Source organism: Salvia hispanica, chromosome 3, assembly GCF_029641045.1.
Source record: "Salvia hispanica isolate PSC_SH4W2 chromosome 3, Shi_PSC_v1, whole genome shotgun sequence".
Lineage (NCBI taxonomy): Eukaryota > Viridiplantae > Streptophyta > Magnoliopsida > Lamiales > Lamiaceae > Salvia > Salvia hispanica.
Genome location: NC_142694.1, coordinates 53,637,168 through 53,660,549, shown reverse-complemented (window position 1 = coordinate 53,660,549; position 23,382 = coordinate 53,637,168). Strand labels below are relative to the sequence as shown.

Genomic DNA, 23,382 nt, shown 5'->3' with positions numbered 1-23,382 from the left:
ACGCTGAGACAGTTTTGCAAGGGTATCAAAGAAATCTTCAAAGGGGAGTATCTACAGAAACCAACGGCCGAGGAATGCCAGCGACTGATAAATATGCACGGGACTGTGCATCATTTTCCAGGCATGATGGGCAGCATCGATTGCATGCACTGGGAGTGGAGGAACTGCCCGGTGGCTTGCAAGGGGCAATTCACTTCTGGTTTCAAAGGGCGACATCCCACGATGATCCTTGAAGCCGTTGCTGACTACCGCTTGCGAATCTGGCATGCGTATTTTGGTGTCGCTGGGTCGAACAACGACATCAACGTTCTACAATCATCGCATCTCTTCAATGATGAGTCCCGGGGTGAGGGTCCGCAAGTCAGCTTCGTGGCCAATGGCACGCAGTACAACAGGGCATACTATTTGTCCGATGGAATATATCCTAGTTGGCCCGTGTTTGTCAAGACGATCTGACAACCAGTTGGGCCGAAGCAGACCTATTTTGCAAAAAAACAAGAGGGTGCTAGGAAGGATGTTGAGCGGGCTTTTGGAGTCCTCCAAGCTCGATGGGCCATTATACGGTGTCCGCTTCGACTATGGCACGAAAATGATGTCGCAGACATCATGACTGCGTGTATCATATTGCACAATATGATAATTGATGATGAATGCTTTGCTGCAGAGCGCTGGGCACCGGAAGATGGTGCTAGCACAAGTCACGTTATTGCAATCCCTCCCCTGCAGATGGGTGTACCACGCAGTAATGAATACTTGATTCAGCGCTTCACCGATATGCGGAGTGAAATATCACATTCAACACTGCAGGCTGATTTGGTTAAAGAGGTCTGGAACCGTAGAGGAGGGGGCGCCGCGTGATATGGGTTCTCTTTGTTGTTCGTGTTGTATCAAAAATTTTCGTTGTATAATTTTCCCTTTTATAATATTACAGCGAAACTTTTGTTATAATTTTGTTATAATATTTACTATGTGTTTTAATTATTATATGCAAATAATATTTATTATAGCTAAAATTAAAATGTAACAAAAAAATATTAAGAAAATAATTTTAATTGGTGGTGCGGAGGGCCACCATTGTGGTGGCCAAGTTTTATGGGCAAGGGCCAAGTTTATTGGGCATGCCCAAGAAATGGTGACTTGAGCATGCCCAAGAGGGCCACCACCGTGGTCACTCAAAATGGAACAAATTTACTGTCTTCGACATCCCTACTAATAGACAATGTTTGGAATGTTTGATTGAATTTTGGGTACACACATTTAATTAGTAGTAGTAGCGTTGCTAGATGACACGATGTTTTGTTAACTGAGCAATAGTAGTAACACCACAACAATTGGAAATGTTCGTTTACGATAGCAATTCATAGATTTGAAGGTGTTGGTAAATCAATAAGACAAAAATCCCAATATAATGGAACAAGGCTTTGAAAGTTTGCGGGACCAAATTGTGTTGTACCCACATTAATTAGTTAGAATGATTTTAAATTAAAAAAAAGAAAAGAATAAAAGTAGTGGAGTAGTTTATTATGGCACAAGCATACATATTTTTTATTTATTTACATATATTTTTAAAAATGATTCCATATTTATTAGTAGTAAATCTTCTAGAGAAGCTGGAGGTACTCATCGTAGACCTGGTCCAACATGTTGACATCGCTGGATATGGAAGCGGAGTGGTTAAGCACCGGCAAGATAAACCCTCCGTCGAGGAAATCATCGGGGCCGTCGAGCTCGAAAATCGGCGGCCAGGGCACCGGCGGGAATGAGAGGTGTTCCTTGTCCGGCACGTAGGCGGCGTCGCTGTTGGAGGCCAAGCTGTCGTAGCTGCTGCTGCGGGAGAAGGCCGACGACACTCTGATCGGCTTCGGCACGCACACTTTGGTCTTGGGCGGCGGCGGCGGCGGCGGCGGCGGAGGGGTTGGCTTCTTGTGCTTCTTCTTGTGCTGCTTGGTGGCGAGGTGGGGGAGGTCCTTGTGGGGGGCGGCGGCGGAGTTGAGCTTCTTGAGGAGGTGAGTGTTCCAGTAGTTTTTGATCTCATTGTCCGTTCGACCTGGCAATCTGCCGGCGATTAAGGACCAGCGGTTGCCGAGGAGGCCGTGGAGGCGGACGATGAGATCCTCCTCGTCTTCGCTTATGTTGCCGCGCTTTATCCCCGGGCGGAGGTAGTTCATCCACCTCAGCCGGCAGCTCTTGCCGCATCTCATTAGATCTGCACCAAATTACACTACATTAATTAGTATACAAAGAGAGAGAGAGAGAGGGGAAATTAAATGAAGTTAGTTACCGGCTTTCTTTGGGAGAGATCTCCATTGGCCTTCACCGTGTTGAGTGATGTAATTGGCGAGAAGAGTGTCTTCTTTAGTGGACCAAGGGCCTCTTCGGAGCCCAACCTTGGAGCAGCAAGGGGATCTTCCCATTGCAATTATTCACACTTGCTTTGATTGGACCTGCGACTATTTCTTCTACTTGTTTTTTCTTCTCTATCTCTCGCACACACAGAGCACGCAGTAGCAGCCAATAAGAGAGAGAGAGAGACAGAAGGGAGGAGGGAAAAAACCAAATGATTTGTTCGCATAGCAGCCACGGGACCATTGGAGTGTCTGCCTTTATAGGCCGCGAAAATTATTGGGCAAAATGTTCCTCTCACATACGCTTGTTTTCAGTAAGATGATATAAATATGACCAAAATTGAATTCTATACTTTTTGGTGGTTCAATTTTGATCCGTCTCGCATCTTTAACATTTAATTAGTAAAAATGTTTTCTTCATAATTATCCTACTACGAAATATTTTATGAAATCGTATCTAATACTCCATCCATACATCGATAGAAATAGGAACGGATTTTGATACATGATTGATAAAATAAGAGAGAAGGAGAAAAAATAGTTGAAATTGTGCAGTAATTGGTGGGACCCATAAATAATAAAATAAAATAGAATGAGAAAAAAGTTTTTAAATGGATATAAAGAGGAGTATTTCTTTGAGACGAACGAAAAAGGAAATATGAGATATTTCTACGAGACGGAGGGAGTATATCAGTCAAGAAATCTTGTGTGGACATTATCATTGGTGAGTTAGACAATGTTGTTTATCTGTAAAAAAAAAAAAGAAAAAGCCTTGCGGTTCAAAAAAAAACATTTTCATTGATTGTATAAATCCAAACTTTGTAAATGTTTAAGAATGATTATTAAAATTAGATAAGAATTTTACCAAACTTTATGTGTTTATGACATGTACTAGTAATAGTATTTGTTTGTACAAGAGTGTAAATACGTGCCGGCTAATTTCCAACGGCCCATATTGTTCCGCCCCTCCCATTTGCTCGATCCGATCTACGCTATTGATGGTCGTTGGTCAACTATATTCATTCTCATTAATATTATATTATTATTTCTACCAATAGCGTTTACATCATGTGAATTAACTATTACTCGGTTACGTCGATTTTGTGATAATAGTATAATATTTCAACGTGGAAGGGAGTGTGTGCAAACACGATCGCAATTAATGATATATTCTGCATTTTAATTCAAATTGAGTTTTTCTCGGGATTATGTTTGAATTTTTTGATTTTGTTCCATCCCTAAAAAAAGAATTCTATTTGAAACAACTCATCAACTTTGTCCAATTTTAACTACTTTCTCCAAAAAAATTTCAATACTCAACTGCGCCTGTTTTCGTGAAAAATTAATGGAGTAGGTTTTATTTTTATAAAGTGGGAAAATAATTTTCTAACATGATTGTGCAGCCTTTTATTGAGTGTTGGCTGTCCTCGTATTCGAGTTGAAATTATTGATAGCTTTATAATGATTCCAAATTGAAATTGATTTTCGTTTATGTACTACTCCTATGAGTTTAACATCTCACGTATCCCCACTAGCTGGAAAATGATTTGTATTTTGTTGAGCTAGTGTCCGCACCACAAAAATAAATTAACTTATTCAAATAAAATAAGTAAATTTTTAAAGTGTCGATGTCCCGGAGCTGGACGTAATAAAATTAAAATTAATGAATTACTCCGTAGTATTAAATTATATAAATACGATAGCAATTTTGAAAATTAAATGAAGATCTCGGTTTACCTAAAATCTCATTCTACTATTTAATGGGGAGAGAGAGATATAGAGCGGTCACGAATCACGACATTTATTTTTATTCTGTTTAATTTATCGTATTTACAGTTTCTTCTCTTATTTTTTTTTAAGTGTATACATTGTTTAATGATAAAATATTTAATGATTATTAAATTGAATATCACGACATGAGTTTTTATTTGATAGTACTATATAATTACAAAAATACTAGTACGGGTCATATTCTAATGGTTAAGATTTAGTCTTAATTTGAGATTACTAATTAGTTAGCAATTGATCACTCTCGTACTATTATAACATAAAAATGTTATTACTACTAAACTATCATTTAACGATTGAGGTTGGCTTTAAAATATATTTCAGAATTACTTTGAATTTTTTTTTTTTTTTTGTCTTAAATTGAGTTTAGCCGATTTATGTGTTTCAATGGTATATAAAAACTGAATTTGTGAAAAAAACCTCGTTCTTTCTAAAAGACTAAAGTAGGAAAATGGTTGATCAATTCTAAAAAAGTTAAAATAGAAAATAGGTACAGTATATTATTGTCATTTCTAACAGATAATTAAGTTGTGATTAGGTTTAGATTGTTAAATGTTCTTTCGTATACTATGAGTCTTTCAGTATATGTCCAATAACATATTTTCATATACTATGGAGTATTAATTACACTAATTGTTAATACTTATAAATCAATCATTCAATATCAAATACTCACTCCGTTTCTTCATAGTTGAGGCGGAACTTTTCTGCACGGAGTTTTAGAAATAAATGTTCAGTGTGTTAAATAAATAGATAAAAAGGTAAGAGTGAGGAAAAGATAGAGAGAATAAAGTATAAAGTGAATAAAGTAGAGAGAATATAGTAAAAGAGAGTAAAGTAAGAAAGAGAAAAAAGTTACTTATCATATATGGAAATGACTCAACTATGAAGAAACTTTCCGAAATGAAAAAATGACTCAACTATGAAGAACCGAGGGAGTAGTACATTATTTAAGTATCATTTTTTGAAATATTATATTTTAACTATATTTATAATATTGTCATTTAACTCGTACTTTTATTGGAAATATAAATTCAATAGATTAAGTGGTAAAAGAAACTAGAATGAGAAAGAAGATCACACTGCTTTCTAATTTGTGTAATAATATGCGTATGACATGGAATAGTTATAAGAGAATTCTTTATAACTAATTGTTAAGTTTCTCTAGTTAGACTTGCCATGTATAAATAACATAACACTAAAATAAACACCACTTCTAGCCAAAAAAATTCATACTACAATTATTAGATCATGAAGTCCATAACGTACGAAAGTGTTACTTCAATTTGTTTAATCTTTAACTGGTTTAAATTATAAAAACATCCAAAGTGTTTGTCAACTCAATTAGTTGGACGTTTTTTTTAAAGTGGTCCAAAAACATGGCAGTTTTCTATTGCTTTGTTTAAATTAATATTTTAATAAAAATAAATAAAATAGTTTCATAATATTTTTCTTCTATTCCTTTTAATGCAAGGGCAGAGCCAGAAATTCTACTTAGGAGGAGCAAAATTATAGTACATGGGAAAAATTTGGGGTAATTATTGGGGCATTTATAAAGAAATATGAATAAAATTGCAAATTTACAAAACAAAATATACGTATATATAAAACTTTGAGGGGGGCAAATGCCCCACCAGGAGACCATGTGGCTCCGCCCCTGCTCTTATGTTTTGCCTTCTCTTCGATAAATCTCTACGGACTAGGAACCATTAACCAGGCTCTAGCAAACACACAAAACGTAGTCATTTTCCACAATTTAATAATTTTGAACTTCAGAAAATGTAGAATATGTACATGGGCATCATGATATGCATAAATGCAAGTTATCAGTTTTAATTATTTTTACATTAATCCTAGATATGATAATTAGTATGCTAGGTTTCACTTGTTTCTTGAACTTGGTTCTGATATGTATACGTGATATACACATGATCAGATTCAACGGTGCAATTCTTGTGTTTCACATTCCATGTACTACATTTTGATTTTTCGCACATATTTTTTGTTTTCGATTAAATTTAATATAACTTTATAAGTTGAATTTTGTAATGATTATCAAGAGGTTATGCATCAAAGGATGTTTTTTAAAAATATTTTTAAATTACATTTTAAATAATATTTAATTTTGTTTTATTATAATCCGATACATTCTATTTTTGTAATTTATATATCACTATTAAAATAATTAATTTACAAATATTGAGATCACATCAGCTCGTTAGATAATCTGCAGAGACAAGTATTAGAAAAAATCTTATAGGTATTAATTAAATCTTGGTCTCTTAAGATAGCTATATTTCAGAAGTTGGTAGAGTTGCGGCTTCAGTTTAATATTCCACTATACCACCTTTATTTTCTTTCAGATTTTTATGTATGCGTCTTTTACCTTTAATTATCAATTTTCAGAAAAATATACTCCCTCCGTCCGCGATTAGGAGTCCCGGTCACTTTTGCGCACCTATTTTATAAAAATGATAAAAAATAGTTAAAATGGAGAAATAGTAAAGTAAAAAAGAGAATAATGTTGAGAAGACTCTTGTCAACATTATTCTCTCTATTACATTACCATTTCTCCACTTTAACTATTTTTTATAATTTTTATAAAACGGGTGCGCAAAATTGACTGAGACTCCTAATCACGGACGGAGGGAGTAATTTTTTATTTAGTCCATTCAGAACCTTCATTATTGCACAGGAACTATACTAAATATTCAAAACCTTGCTGTTTCCAGTTCATTATTCTAAATTCAATTTGGTCGTTGGTTATATTATTATGTATGTTTGGTATTTAGCAAGCTTTTCTCTGATCTAGATGTCCATCTTACAACTTATATTCATTCCTATAATTAACTGAGTGATTAGATCGGACAACATTTTAGTAGCTAGCTAGGTACTGTATTTAATAGCGATTTACAGTTGAAGTGTGAATTTGTCGTAGTGTAAAGTTTCAAATATATATGTGAATAAATATAAAGACAATATGACACATTTATTTTCTACGATAACAATAAATGCACGTTTCTTAATATTATTAATAAAATAACGAAACCGGAAAATCAATTGCAGAAATGTGGATGCTAGCTATTTCTGGTTTAAAATTTAAGAGTGACAATATGGTATTTCGCCTTTAATATTTTTCTAGAAGCTTCTTTAGTAGTTAGACTGAAACGATACTCGCTTTTAGCCTAAAAATGATTAAAATATAATTAGAATTTTGGACAATAATCTACTGTATTTTCTTCGTGAAATATTCTGCTCCATAGATAATGTTATTCAGTAATTTTCAACATTCTCTCTATAAATAGCCTCATAATGGAAATGTTATTTATTAAGGAATAATGATCATCATTCTCTTTATAAATAGCCTCATAATGGAAATATTATTTACAAATAAATAATGATCAACATTCTCTCTATAATTATATTGCCTCATAATTGAAATGTTATCTAGTACTATCAACATTATCTCTATAAAATAATAGTTTTATTAATTCGATTTTCTTGTCGAATACTAGATCCAGGCCCGGATTCATCGACATAACAATTGGAAAATATCACTTCTAAAGAAAATAATTATACACTTAATTCCATTTAATTAGTAGGTGTATATATTTTCCATATACAGTAACTCCCTAATTTGATTACTTGTCATCAATATATTGTCGTGTATTTAAAAATTTTATTCTTTTCGTGATTTTCACTGGAACAGTTCGAAAGTAATCATTTCTCCTTCTCAGATAAAACGTGTCAGCTTTTTACATATGTTCATGTGATTCACACTACTGAATAGTTACTAATCTCCAAATCTTTTATAATAAAAATATTATTCTTACACAAGAAAATCCATTTACTTGAATTTAATCAGTTTTAAATACGAAATATAGGAATTCACCATCACATCTACAAATTAAAAACACATAATACTGAAACTTAATCATGTATTTAGGACGGTTTAAAACTTAAAAGGGTGTGTGGGGTGAATGATGCACAAGGTGTCGAAAACAACACTGAGATCCACATACTATATGTTTATATTCATATATTTATAATATTAATTAATTGTTTTAGCTCAATATTTACGAATAACAATTTTGTACTCCATATTTTGTTGCTTCTGATTTTGGTTAAAACTTAGGTGATCTGGTCTTTCATCTTGGCTCAAATTTAAAGATCCAGGGAACAAAATTAACAGAAAAAAAATGTAGTAGTGTTTTAAAATTATTACTAAAATTATAAAAATTTGCACTCATGACCATAAAGACATGTTGGTAAAATTGATGCACAGTAATTAAGACTCTTCTCAGTAGGAAACATACTCTTGTCTTATTAGGAAAATCAATTTCAATTCTTCCAAAAGCATAATAATTTAGGAATTAGAAAAAAACCATTGGATCCTTGTTTTTAATATCTCAAAATATTCTCACAAATCTATCTTGGTCATTAGTATTTTTGTCCAAATTCAGTACGAAAGAGAGGTATCAATATGTGGCCTGAAAAAGGAATATATATGTGCAGCCAAAATACAATAAAATTGAATATAATAAAATCGCATAAATTGCATGTGGAAATTGATGTGGCTGTCCTTAAAGTATGGAAACATTAGTCCGGCCCTATAAACCTAGATGGGCCCCAACGGCCCAATATTATGCAACTTGCAAGTTCATTTTCTGAATCATACCCGACAAAAATTACAAATTTTTTTGGACTATTTGTACATGACACATAATATTTGAAATTGTAGAAATGAGAAATTCATTACATACAAACAAAGAAAATGCGAGTAGTCTTAATTATATTATATGGAATTATCTTATTTTCGACCATTCATTTTGCTTCTAATACACCAGTGGTCACGCCCAATTTTTTTTTTCTTTTTACCTAAATCGAATTAAACTCAATTACCATATATTCATCGATAATTGTTGGGGACAACTTTCCATAAATAAAAATGCACATCTTTTTATGGGACAAAAGAAAATAAAAAGTGCACGTATATTTATGGGACGAATGGAATATGAGTACCATTTAGTCAGTTTGTTGTAAAATAAAATGTCCCAAAACACTAAAAAACCACCATTCACATCTTCATTGTTGGTGGATCTTAGATCATAAATATCATTAATTCAGTTTGTTGTAAAATAAAATGTCCACAAAACACTAAAAAATCACCATTCTTGAGAATGAAAAAAGAGGATGAAGCTCCTGTTTAAGCCCAAAAGTGATGAAGCCCAATCAAGATTCCATCAATCAAGGGTATCTTCTGTTCAGTTTATTTATGTTTACAAACAATTGTTTTTATTACTTCTGTCAAGAACATGATGAACTAATCGAATTATGGAATTATATGGAACTGATACTTTGATTTCTATATCTGTGATATTTGACTGTCTATGCCTAGCTCATGTCGTTACTTTAATCTTCCTTGTGCTTTAATATTCGTTTGATCGACAACCTTATGAATGCATTTAGACATAATTATAGTATTTGAAAGATCAATAAGTTAGAAATAATCCAGATCAATCACATTTGACATTTGAGAGAAGTGGCATCTTGGGTGAGGGCTTGGATCATATGAGCTTTTGTGTGCAATCCTCGGTTCTAGTACATTCGAGAGTGGGTGTGACCTACATTAGCTATCTTCCTAACAACGCTTGAGACACATAAGAACAGAGGATCAAACAAGTTAACTGGTCTTTGAATGTTATGCTTAGCTAATGTAGCTATTTTGTCACTCTCGTGCTTTTACATTTATAATATACAAGGGTTGAACAACAATTGTGTGAATTGGGAGTAGACAACACCTTAATCAACAATATCATCCGAGTACGAGTCAGGTTACATGTGAAGATATAAACTTAGGAGTTAGGAATTGTGTGCTTTAGGGCTGCTTAACCGGCCGGTTCCGGTTTGACCGGGTACCCGGTTACAAATTTTCATGAATCCCGGAATCGGAACCGGCCGATTCCGGTTACGAACCGGATCCGATTTATAGTTTTTGACTTTTTTTTTTAAATAATTCAACATCTAGATATATAGCAATTAATACCTACAAATTCAAATAAACACACAAAAATACAAATCAACAAGATAATAATATTTATCATCCAATACCTAAAAATAATAATTCAATTAATACCTAAAAAATATAACACCTAAAAAATAAAATCAACACAACAAAATACTAACTAGTATACAACCAATATTCCAATAAGATAATAAATAAGAGTAATTTAGTTAAACTTACCGTAAGATTAAGATCCTATAATATTATTATTTATTAGGGAAAGTTACGTAGTATATTTATATTTGATATTCATAATATTATTAGAATTTAAAATTGAAAATCTAAAATTGATTTATTATTCGGTTCCGGGTAATAACCGGTCGGTTCCGGGTAGAACCGGAACCGGAACTTTTTAGAAACATTAGAACCGGTATCGGAACCGGAACCGGTGAACCGGTGAACCGGTTCCTCAATTACCCGGTCGGTTCCGATTCCGATTCCGGGTACCCGAGAACCGGAGAACCGATTAAGCAGGCCTAGTGTGCTTACACTATAAGATAAACGTGCATATGAAATTGTTTGGATATGAAATTATTTGGTTACTTAATTTTAGTATTTCAATCTAATCCTTGAACATAGGATTGTGCAACTCAAGTTATACCACGTCAAACGAGCTCAAACTAATTGGGTGTTTGGGCCGAGTTTTAAATCAGGCCTATAATTTGCGTAAAGAAACAATTTAGTTAATATTATGAAAATTATTGTCCGTGGAAGTTTTAAATTTGATATTACTAGAGTGTGTTGAATGATTTAATGTAATTCTTGTATCAATCCAATGTGAGATAAACTGGATGCTTGGGATGGAGGAGCTATTCAAACTCATTCCAGCAGGATGTCTGGAAAGGATAAAAAATTAAATAATAATAGTAATAATATATTCCTTTACTACATTGTTGTTTACAAACACTTTTACAACATTTGTGATCTACAAAAAAATAGAAGTTTGGAATCTCAAAACTTGATAGGCAAACCATAGTTGAGAAATGTTCTAATGCATCCATCCCACCCTGCTGTCACAATCACAAGCCCCCACAGATTCGGCGAATTGAACGCGTTCTGCCATGCATTCCTCAAGAACTTGAAATCCGACTTGCACACCGATGGAAGGGGAAGTTTCTCCTCCGGCCATGTCGCTGCTCCTTTGTATAGAGCATCCAAGAAGTTCCCAACACTCATAGGGATGGATGCCTGCAACTTCTGCAGCAATTTCTCATCAAAATGTATGCTTCCGGGCAACCCTCCTAGCTTATGCTTCAGCCCACCACACCATGGAATGGCAACAGATGCGTTGCGGGACAGGAAGCTTTCGCACGACCATATTTTCTTTGCTCGGGAGGGTTTCTGCTCCTGGTTGCTGTAGTTCCACACACGCACGTTGGAGTCCTCTGTGGCAGAAACAACATGCTCACCGTCTGATGTGAAAGCAGCCGGCATTTGGCTTGTTGAGCTTCGATTACCTAAAGCAGGCAACATGTTAGTACTTTTTATACAGAAGCTCTGTTATGGAGCAGAGCACAAAACACTCACTTTTGAATTTACAGACGACGTTCGTTCCACATAGTATCTGAACTTGTGCATCGGCACAAGTGACCATTACTTTGCTCACATCAGTTGGACAATACTGCATTCAAAATAAAGAAATTAGCTCCTAACAAAAAAGAACAATCACATGAGATCAAAAATAGCATAAAATTGAACCTGAAAGCCAGTTATCTTTTTGCCAGCCAACTTTTTCTTCCCCTTCAAGCATATTGAGTCACCTAATTGCAAACGATTATCTGAAAACAAAATTTTAAAAAATTTCTCGTATCAGTTCACCAACCACATCAAACTATGCGAGTTTAGAGTTATAAGCGCTATAGAATAACCAGTACGAGACTGTGAATTGGTGTTACCTATGATGTCATAGAATCGGCAAGTGCCTTCCATGGAGCCAACAACACCTCCCTGAATCAACATAGACAACATGTTAAAGAAATCACCAGAGATCTTGAAATCATGCTATGTTTGGAAAAAAATTCACTGACCTTTCCATCAGGCCGATATCCCACAGCAGTCACAATTTCTTTAAAATCGGTCCAATCAATGACTCTGCCGCCATGGACTTCCCAAATTCGCAATTTTCCATCTATTGAACCGCTGATAAAATTATTATCGTCCACAGGGTTGAACTCTACACAAGTAACTGCACCATACAGAAGATTTTCATCATTATAGTTAACTAAAAAATCAATGACACAATGGAGAGAATCAGCAGTACACTAAAGTCTAAAACTTTACCATAATTATTGTGAGAATAGACTCCCTGGCAATTTTCATCCCCCACTCGCCACAAGCGAGCTGTTTTATCAACAGAAGATGAAAGTAAATGCTGCAATATAAATAATAACGGTCAGTTCACTTCTAATAACTGTTAAAAATCTAAAGAAAGAATAAGAATACTGACCCCATTCTTGGACCATGCAAGTGCCAATACCTCCCCTTTATGTCCATTAAACTCGTGAAGAGGTTTCTCTGATAACTGAAATACCTTTGGTGGAAGAACGACGCATGCTGAGTCAGAAGATTTGATCATGTTTTTCGTATGGTCATCCCCAGTGGGAACATCAAGAGGAGCCAACTTGCAGAAGCCATCGAGTGAAAAGTAAACACACGAAGGATCACTATCTTGAAGGCTAAATTTCTTTACAATGTCATCTTCAAGAACCTTCCACACGCGGACAACACCATCTACCCCAGCACTAGCAAGGTACATGCCGTCAGGACTGAATTTCATGGTCAAGATGGAGCCTTCATGTGCAGGAAATTCCTGCCCAGTGTAAAGAGATGATAGTTCTTTCAAATTCTTTTTACAAGCACTGACACGAACTCTTCCTGAAGGGCCCTCTGTTGAATCAATCTCGGTCTTATTGAGTAGCCCTTTTGCCTTATCCACAATTTGGATGACGGAACTGAATTTCTGGAGCCAGTTAGTCTTCTTCTTTCGGTCAACTATGTTCAACTTCTTACACTCTTTTGTCAACAACTTCTGCACCAAAGACGATGAGCCAAGTGTTTTCTGAAACTCATCCAGTGATATCATCTTATCCGAGGATATGTCGAGCGATGTTGAAAGATACTCATCGTCAGTCAGTTCATCCGAGACAGATTCTGTTCCATTGCCCAGAACCTTCATTTGGCAAGTGAGACTCTCCTCCTCCGCACCACCAGTGTCACACGATTGCAGCGAACCAGATGAGAAAAACTGCTTGTCAGCATCCAAGTTTGCCAGCACCGACTCTCCATCATCCCTCAATCTTTCAATAAACCTTTTCACATCATCGTTATCCGAATCCTCGTCTTCAGCATCACTAATCCCACGCCGTTCCAGACTCAAACCCATCCATCTGAGAAACGTCTCGCGTCTCTCATTGACACTACCTGGCTCTTTAGTCCAAAACTCATACTCCAAAGCACGATTGTCAGCCCCAGAATTCACACAAATCTCCGAACAATCGGAGCCCAAATCAGATGTAGAGTCATCACAGGTGTCGAAGAACTGATCTTCCGCACCGCCACCCCTCATAGTAGAAGTCAAATTACACAAAACCTACCCAAAAATCCAATAAAATTGAATCAGACAAACATGATTTTAACCTAATACCTAACTTCCAACCAAACAATTCTTCTATCTCAACAGATCCTTTCGAATTTCAACCAAAATCTACACGAATAACACAAAATAACCCTCGATCACACCAAAATACAAAGAAACCCCCATCACAAACCCCCAGAAATAAAAAAATTGAAGCCCAAAATATGAACTGTAAAAAAAAATCTAAAAATAAAAAATCACGGAGTGATCATCAACTGATCATATAAACTAGAACAAAAAAATAACAGAATTCGCTTAACAAACACGTAAAATAGAAAATTCTACAAGAATTTCATTGATATTCAAGAAAAGAACATATTTTTCTAACCTGGGCTGTAAAAAAAACTATGTTAGCAGCCGGGAATCCAGTTGCAGGGAGTGAATCGGTTAAAGTTACCAGAAAAGAAAGAGATGATCAACAGCATCGGCGAATAATCCAACACAAAATATATAAAAAAAGGGAAATATTATAAATTTAGAAGGAAGAGATTCGAACCCTCCGAAACAGGAGTTGGAAACGTCGTAAGGTGGAAAAGAAAGCAATGGTGTCGCTCAGTGACAGTCTTTTCTCCTTTTTCCCTTTCGAATTTGCCCATTTTTCCCACCTACACATACAACACGGTACACGCCATTTTAAAATTCTTTTTAGAATATATTTCTAAATTTTACAGACCAACTAACTGAATTATAAATATTGAAACGTGATTTGCTCAAAAAAGGTGGTTGACACTTTTGCCCCTCCTTGATGCTGCCGTTCAACTAACGGGTGTAATTCATGACTTTTCAATTTCTTTTTTCATTTGGAATATTTCAACTTCAATTTGAGATCCTCATTTTTTTCCATTTATTATTCTCGCACTTTATTATTTTAACCACTTCGTTACATTTGACAATATTTATCAAAACTAATATCTTATCAGTTTTCCGGCGAGCATTAAATAGACCAACTTAAAAAATATTTAGTATATTATCAGCTCTATCAAAATTAAAAATCATGATATCCTTTTGATTAATTCAAGCCATGTGTCTTGCATTTAAGGATTTACCGGGTTAAAATATAGGCTGACGTCATAGTTGCAACTTCCTTCCGAAAATCTGGCATTTTTGCAATATTTTCAACATTTACGCAATTTCCCAAAGACCATATTATAAATTATAAACAAGTAAACAACCATTTTTGTTTTATAATTTCCCAATATTCAAAGCAATGGAGTTGACCGCCAAAAGACTTTGAACATATAATGTTGAATGACATAGGCCATGCGAAAATGAATTCAACTTAAATATATGTCTGGTCTATAAAAAAAATCTCAACAGGGTAATACGGATACATTCATAAAATAAAATAAGATAAAAATATCACTAGAAAAAGAAAGTTATCATAAATAGATACAAGAATTTAATTTTGGTAGATAGATTAAAATTAAAAGTTAAATTATATGTTGGATTGTGGACAAAGATAGTAATTACAAAAACTCTATGCAGATGAAAACAAGGTGACACGACAACAAAAAAAATAAAATACATAACATTTCGAGCAACTAAAATTGGTTTGGTAGATAATTGAACTGATTAATCGAGATATAATTGACATTATTTTAGTGATTTGAATTGTTTTTGAAATGCAAAGTTTTGATGCATACAGTCCAATTTAATTTTCATATGCATTTAAATATTTAGTCCTAAACTTAATCACTACTCAAAGTTTGTCGGATTGCCCACAGCAATCCTAACAAATATTTTTGGTATGCAAGCAAAGCCAGAGCAACTGTAACTGGGTCTTTTTCCTTTTTCTTTTTGTCTTTCTGGCTGGATGCTGCATGAAAACCTCGTTAGTGAAGTAGATGTAGAACTGATAATTTTTTTTATATATAAAACACTTAATAATTCGATATAAACACACATAAAAATTAATGTTAAAGATTTTATTAAGTTTGTATTGTTATCATAGTGACTCGTTAAGACCCTAGAAATTTCAAGTTAAGATAGGTTTAATTCATAAAACCTAATAAAAAAATATTATTATTATTTTATTTTTATTTTAAAAAAATTACTTTTATGTTATCTCTAAGTTTGTGTAAATTAGATTTAAATGTGCAGATTAGGTTTTATCATATAAATCAAGTTTAAAAATTAGGTTAATTTTATAATATCACATTTTAATCATCCAAATCATATTATAATTGTGTAAATCAGAAATATATTGTGTAAATCAGGTTTACTCATGCAATATTAGGTTTTATTCATCTAAATCAGGTTCAGATCGTTATTATGTCGTGTCAATCCATATTATATAATGACGTTAACAAGTTCGATTTTGTTGTGTATGGATTGTATTCGAGTTTGAAGGTAGCAAATCGAGTTTATGTTCAGGTTGAAAATTTCCTTTATATATCGGTTCTATTAAACTCTACTAGGTTTGACATTATCTATTGATTTGATAACAACCAAATATGCACGATTTGTCACCCACAAATATAATAAATGCATACTAATAATGTGTTTTAGAATTTGCCAACTATATCACTACAACAACAAAAAACCGTTAAGGACATTTTTAATGCAATTGTGATGCTAATTTGTATTTCTAAATATACCACCAATATTTTAAAAAGCATTTTCATTGTTGGTGTTCCAACTAAAATTTTAAAAAACAAATAGAAGCGTACTAAAAAAATAAAAGATTAAGTTAATTTGTTTTTAGTTTAAAAATATTTTTCTTTTGTGTTCTAAATTGTTGTTATTTTTAAAATTTTCCAACGTAAGTAATTGTGTTTCGATTTTTGTGTCCATAAAATCTAGTAAATTTGGTGTAGTGTATATGAAGTATAAAAAAGAATGAGATTTTTTTTTCTAGAGTTTTTCTAAAAAAAATAAAAGGGAAGTGAAAAGGTGGAGTACTAGAAGAATAATGGTCCATAGTCGCAAACCAATAAAAGTACAACTAATGTAAAACCACGTAATTTGTGGTCCATTGAAGCAAACAATTAGTTACTCCAATTTGCGAGTGTTGGATGAAACATTACACATAGGTTAATGAAGCCGATGAAGTTAACTTATGGTATGTATTATTGTGTTTCAACTACTTCCCGAAATTTATGTATAAAATGCAACAACATTTTATTTTCTGCAACAAATTCATTTACCTTTATTTGTATCGCAATAAATATAAGTTCGGAGTGAACTATGAGGTACAGGTTGTATATGATGTGATATTTTTGTCAGCTGAATATTGAAAGATTTTTTTTTTCTTTCAATCATAAAATGTTGCTATTTTTGTAAAATATATGAAAAAATGAAAAAAAAAGAGAAAAAAGAAAAAGATAAAAAGGAGTATTCCCCATTCCCATATTGTCAAACTTGGACTAAGGATTTTGATTCTGGTAACGCGTTAAACTCCCGCAATTTCGCCTCACCATTATTTTACTTTTTAATTTCCCTTCTATTTTCTTTCCGAGATTTGGAAGTTGGAACCACTGGAATTTTATAATCTTAATTTATTTATTTTTTGTTTTGTATCATCTTAATTTCTCAAATGGTATTTCATGATGGATATTGAAGTAATTAAATTATCAAATTGACAACTAGCACACTTATTTCGTCACCGGAAATATCATATAGTTAATGGTTGGTGGCTAGCATGTAACTACTATTAAAATTTCAATATTGGTGCCCAACATTAAGGTTGGATTTTTGTATAAAGATCGAATCAGATTCTAAATCATCCATGAGAAATCTATACCTGGATTTGATATTTTGAATTTGGTGGGATTATCTGAGAGAGTCGCTCAAAATTAGTTTACGTTAGATTAGTCCAACACCATTTAAAAATTAGAAGCTTGACGATTTGATCAAGTACACTCCTTAATTAATTATGATAAAGTATACACATACAATAGTTAATAACATTTAAAGTAGGACATATGTAGTGTGTGAGGAGGATCCCACTAAGCTATTAATACATATCTTGGGCAACATTATTAATTCGATTTTCTTTTTCATATATTCTTACAAAATATTACACTCCACTACTTGTTTGTCTTGTAACATGCCTAATTAATTGCGAAAATGATAATAATTATAATAAATAATATGCATAGGTACAAATATATATGCGTATTAATTTTACAAACACTTGTAATATATAGGGTGGCTAATTATCCATTTCTGCTGTCATTATCGTGGTTTTAAATTTCTCATCGCTTGTGAAGTAGGAACGATTTTTTAGTAGATCCAATTTCTTTTGTCATTATTAAAAATAAAGTGTATATAATCAATTTTATTTTAAAGTAATGAAATTTTAAATTAGAAACCGCCCGGCAACGAACGATTGGCTGACCCTCGTACCGACAGAAATCAATAAATCCAACTGCCAACTTAATAATATAGTGAGTTATTTTGTGGGGTATGGATTATTATGTTTGGTTTGAAACTAATTTGAGGCATACTATTAACTAAATCACACTTGGACCAAAGAAAAATATAGCTAGAAAGTGATACCACTTAAATTTCATCTCCACCAAAGACTCATTTGAATAGGTGATCCACTTAGTTGTGGCATCAATTTATGCACTCACGTTGCTCAATTTTCATTTTTCCTTGTATGTATCTATGTATCAGCATCACTTCATTTTTTTTCCTTTATCTATTTTTATATATCATTTAATATTGCTTTTATTACCCATTATTGTGGTTGACAAATCTAACTTTTGAAGTTTATTTTTTTTAATAAATATTACGTACGTATGATTCGTTATATTAATTATATATTACTAGTACTACTCTATATAATAATAGAACATAAAATCTCGGGCATTTTGAGTGTTTTGAAAATTTCCATTTGTCGCATAATTAGAACCTTAGGACATGCATGTCATGTCATTGCAAGTCGGTAGCCTTTTGGTACTCATTATTCATTATCGGATACTTGCCAAACATCAATCACAGCACATCTTTCCTGATTCAGAAAAAAAGAGTCAACAAGATAGTGCTGCAGTGAATTTTCATTTTTTGTTTAAATATTTTAAAATATCCTGAAATTTGGTTCATTTTTGTGCTCCAGTTATATTAAAAAAAATAAATAGCTTAAACTGTGCGATCAAGTTTGTTTTAGAACTCCAACAATCGAAAATATTTTAAACAGCAAGCATGAATTTAAGTTTTTTAGTTCCATTTTGTGGATCGATATTATCTACTGGCATCAGATATAAGACAAGAACATACAATTAAGTGATGTTGATTTTTTTCTTAAATCACAACCAAAATGAATTTTTTTGCATATTGAGCCAAAAAATAAACTAAAACAAGTTGAGACTATTTAAAATATTTTTTTTTAAAAAAAAACCTATAAATTGAACTTCACAACAAAGTTTAGACTATTAACATTTTATTGTTCAGCAACAAAATAACGTCACATACTACATGTGCATTGATAATAGTATTTATATACCTGTATATGTAAGAAAAATCGAAAATTATTATGACCAAAATTGAAATACTAGTAGATACCGTACGAGCGAAGAAACTATGATTAGGTGAATTGGCCCCTCAAAAGAAACAATTACTCTTCTTTTTCTACTCATGTGTCGACGAATACAAGCATCCCATTCTTCATAGGAGCATATAATAATTAATTAATTTTGAACTTTTATGGTGATGCATTATTGAGGCGTAATAATATATTATATACTAGCATATATAATTTGACACTATTTTGTGACTACCACGTTATTTTTTTCAAATCATCAACAAATTGAAGAGTGTGGAATATACTACAAATTGTCATTATTGAAAGGTTACAAAGGTCGGGCTAAAATCGTAAATTAGAATGTCGGAAAATCTCGAGCTATATCATAGAGGTGATTCATTTAAAAATGGTGCAATTGCAAATAAATTTAGACTTGTATTATTTTAAATAAAAAAAATAGAGTGGTCGGCTTAGGCGTGGTAAGTTGCGCAAATTTGACTTGAATTTTGTTGAGTGGAGGAGGTCAACAGCTGTATTATTCAACCTTGTTTAAGCATTGATACAATCAACATAGTAGTATACTCCATATTCTACCTAATTGAGCTGTAAACTTAATTAGTCAAATCTCACAGTCCTAATTACTGTAGCTCAATTAGGGAGCTAAGCAGGTATAGCCGTATAGGGGCATGCAAAAATTTTTCACATTATGATTTGATATTTTGCACTCACTATAATGGATAATACTTTTACTTTGTAGCTAGGTTTATTGCCATTCTAAACATGATAAGTAGTAGTATGATTCTACTTTTTTCCCCTCTAGAAAAGAATGCAATGTTCTTATACTTTGGCCACGTTTTTCCTGCTAGAAAAATTCTTCGTACAACACAATTAAATGTGAAATATAACGCAAAAATCTCGTTGTAAAGTAGTAATAGTAAGTACTACAATAATAGCCAATTCCCATATTCTACCACAACACAAGACATGTGAAAATTAATAGTAGTAATAATTATTACCAACGGAATGAATGATGCCATTGATGATAAGGCTGATAGGAGAATTAATAGACTTTCAATTTCTTAATAATAAGCAATATGTGTCATTAATTCAAAACAACATTGAAATTACACACGCATCAGCTAAAATTTATTTTCTCTCATAATGATTGTCTTTAGCTTGTTATGAGAATTTTAGCCCTGGTTTTTACTAAACTGGAGTACTAACAAATAAACGGACGAGCTCTTTACAATTTCAAATAAAAAAAAATGAAAAATATAATCATAGGTAGAAAGATTGAATGGTGTTTGGCAGAATAGGACCTAATTCATTAAAGGGTTTAGGTATTGGATTTTTTTAAGTGGTCCAAGCACCTATCTTAGATATGGTTTGAAAATGATGTAACATTTGCTTTCTTTATTCTCTCATATCTATTTAGAGCACCGCATTGTACATGGGAAGATGATACCCACATGTACCTAAGTTAGGCTTCAATATAGGTCTGCTAATTTTTTTAAATAAGGTTTATAGAATACATTGAAAAAAATAGAATATTTCGGACATTTTCCCATCACCATTTACATTCTGACAATCTAATATACTCAAATGGGCCTGTTCTTTATTGGGTCTAGTCCAATATACCTAACTTGATTGAATAAGAGGATCCAATACAATTGAAGTCCATATAAGAAAGCTGTTCGAAAGTATGTATTGACGATTTATGTAGTTATATCTTAAGATATTGGGCTTTATGTACGATAAATATGGCATGTGCTTGGATTAATAATAGATATTGGGCTTTAGGAGTATAAAAATTGGTACTATCTGCTTGTATTAATATTAAATGGAGTATTAGACTGTAGAATGTGCACCACTCTATTTTATTGGGAAAATTATATGAGACATATAATAAAAAAATAGTGTAAAATTTAAGTTTGGTGTAAATAATTGAAATAAAGTTAGGGGTGTTCGGTTGACAAGACTAAATCTCATGATTAAATATGTATCATGTTTGGTTCATAAGATTGACCCTCACAACTTAATCCTAGATGTATAGTCTCATGATTATTAGTCATAGCCTCCCTTCTCCAACTAAAATAATTCCACAATTTAATCCTAGATGGATAGTCTCATGATAATTAGTCATGACAACCGAACGTCATCTTAATGAAATATATTTAAAAATGAGTTTGAGTTTTGTGTAAATGGATATATATTAAGATATTTATTAAGTTTTGGATAACTCTTTTCAGTTTCCACATTGAAGATCTTCTACACATAGTGTCGTGTGCCAAACTTATGATAATATCCAAACTATCATAAAGTTGCGAAATTACAATGTCAATCATGAAAAGAATACGTGGTTAGTCCGAAATCATTATTATTTTCCACTTATGGAAAACGAAATTGTGTTGCTTTAATGCTAAATAATTTATCAATATATATGTGTTAAATATTTAGGTATTCGAAAATTGAAATTGATAGATATTTTTATTAATTTATGATAGTTTTGTATACTGTATGGTTCGAGACCTTTTTGTTCAATTATTGTTGTATATGGTTCAACATTGTTGTCAAAACGTCAATAAATTTGGTACTAGTATTTTGTAACTATATTATTTTAATTTTGTAAATTCAATGTCATAATTTAAGTTGAGAAGTTACCTTCATATTCAATATGCATGATATGAATTCATGGCCATGCATACTAAATTTTCCCGTGCAATACCAAAGTCGGGTATGCCTAGATTCAGTATGACATACCTCACACGACAAACATAACACTAATAAACATAAGTAATACAGTACAAATTAATTTCAAAATAAAAAATTTGATAATTACTCATTTTTTATAGGTACAATGGGAATATCTTAGAGAATTGATGATCGACAATGTCCACAAGGTACAAATAATGGGCAAAGAGGACAATGCTATTTCAACCATCTGGCGAGCATATTACTATGTAAAGCCAAATCTACACATTACGCTCAACAATGACAAATTGTTGAAAAAGAACTTCATCCAACATTTATTAGTAAAAAATTTGATGTGGTTCAATGTAAACCCTCTTATTATAATCACAATCTGGTAACACAAAAAGAATCTCTTACTTTTGGGTGCAAGGAAGTTATCTTTATGTGTGATATAGAATCACTTTACTTTTAGTAGTAGTATTATTTTTGGAATGGACTCCACATTCCACTAACTCATTTCCCCCTACATAATGTACAAGTAATATCCACATACCATTAACTTTTTCAACTCACTTTCCTTTACATTTCTTAAAATTCGTGCTGAGTCAAAGTAAGACACATATCGGGGGATGAGTGAGTAACATTTACTTGGTCATGGGTGCCGTGCATTGGTCGTGACCAAATATTCCTTTGCTTTCAGACGACCAATACCTATTTGCTTATTTGCTAATTGCTATCTACTTGTAATACTTGACTCCTACTTCCTGTGTAAGGGGAAAGATTGAAGGTGGGTGTAAAAAAATCGTCATAATGAAGAACAATGCTAAGGTTTGATTTTTCTGGATGTAAGCTTAGAGATGTAACTTGTGATGTTAAAGTGCTTGAGAGTTCGAAGGTTTCAAATATTCTTCTATTTATAGGCCTCGATCTTAAATTGTGTTGTTGAAGAGATACCAATTAACATGTGACATTGAAAATTTTTCGATCCGAACTTCATAGGTTTTTTTGTCTACATGTTGATTTCGTTGACTACAACCTAGTACGAAATCTCTACAACATCAAATATTTATAATAATGGTGTCAGAGTACGAAAGATCTCTTCTATAGCAGTTGAAGTGAACTAAGTTGGTTCTAGCTCTATTAATTTCTGGCATACACCACATCATTAAATTTTAGGAAATTGATTCGTTTGAAAAACTAGAAAATTTTTAAAATTATATCACTAAAATAATAGATTATTCATAGATGCTTGCATATATTTTAAGAAAAAGTTAAAATAAACACGACTTCTCATTAATCAGAAATAAAAAATATGAATGATCTAAACAAATATGGAAACCAAGTATAATCGTCCATTAAAAAAGTTTTTATCTATTTAAGTAAGTTTCTTCCT

General features: G+C 32.8%; 2 protein-coding genes across 3 annotated transcripts; both read right to left on the bottom strand.

Annotated features, from left to right (window-relative positions):
* Nucleotides 1–1,496: 1,496 nt before the first annotated feature.
* On the bottom strand, nt 1,497–2,589 carry LOC125210951 (transcription factor MYB1-like). The gene is made up of 2 exons (XM_048110602.2): nt 2,282–2,589; nt 1,497–2,206 (listed from the first exon to the last, which is right to left on the bottom strand). The coding sequence occupies exons 1-2, from the start codon at nt 2,412–2,414 to the stop codon at nt 1,602–1,604; spliced, it is 738 nt and encodes a 245-aa protein (XP_047966559.2). The 5' UTR covers nt 2,415–2,589; the 3' UTR covers nt 1,497–1,601.
* Nucleotides 2,590–11,050: 8,461 nt separating this feature from the next.
* Nucleotides 11,051–14,489, bottom strand: LOC125214640 (uncharacterized). 2 transcript variants are annotated; one of them, XM_089068976.1, is made up of 9 exons: nt 14,328–14,487; nt 14,160–14,176; nt 12,644–13,786; nt 12,478–12,568; nt 12,225–12,382; nt 12,093–12,144; nt 11,896–11,975; nt 11,725–11,818; nt 11,051–11,654 (listed from the first exon to the last, which is right to left on the bottom strand). In XM_089068976.1, exons 1-9 carry the CDS (start codon nt 14,425–14,427, stop codon nt 11,149–11,151), a joined length of 2,241 nt encoding a protein of 746 aa, XP_088925102.1. In that variant the 5' UTR covers nt 14,428–14,487; the 3' UTR covers nt 11,051–11,148. The 2 variants fall into 2 exon arrangements, with proteins under 2 accessions (XP_088925102.1, XP_047971706.2); XM_048115749.2 differs by lacking the exon at nt 14,160–14,176 and having other exon boundaries at nt 14,328–14,489.
* Nucleotides 14,490–23,382: the final 8,893 nt, after the last annotated feature.

What these genes read in the sequence shown, in the direction of transcription:
- LOC125210951 (XM_048110602.2), bottom strand. Translation starts at nt 2,414, where the DNA reads ATGGGAAGATCCCCTTGCTGCTCCAAGGTTGGGCTCCGAAGAGGCCCT. An exon ending in ATCTCTCCCAAAGAAAGCCG is followed by an intron (nt 2,207 to 2,281) that starts GTAACTAACTTC and finishes AATTTGGTGCAG; the next exon opens with ATCTAATGAGATGCGGCAAG.
- LOC125214640 (XM_048115749.2), bottom strand. Translation starts at nt 14,444, where the DNA reads ATGTGTAGGTGGGAAAAATGGGCAAATTCGAAAGGGAAAAAGGAGAAA. An exon ending in TCCAACTCCTGTTTCGGAGG is followed by an intron (nt 13,787 to 14,327) that starts GTTCGAATCTCT and finishes ATTTTTGGGTAG; the next exon opens with GTTTTGTGTAATTTGACTTC. An exon ending in CGTCGTCTGTAAATTCAAAA is followed by an intron (nt 11,655 to 11,724) that starts GTGAGTGTTTTG and finishes TGCCTGCTTTAG; the next exon opens with GTAATCGAAGCTCAACAAGC.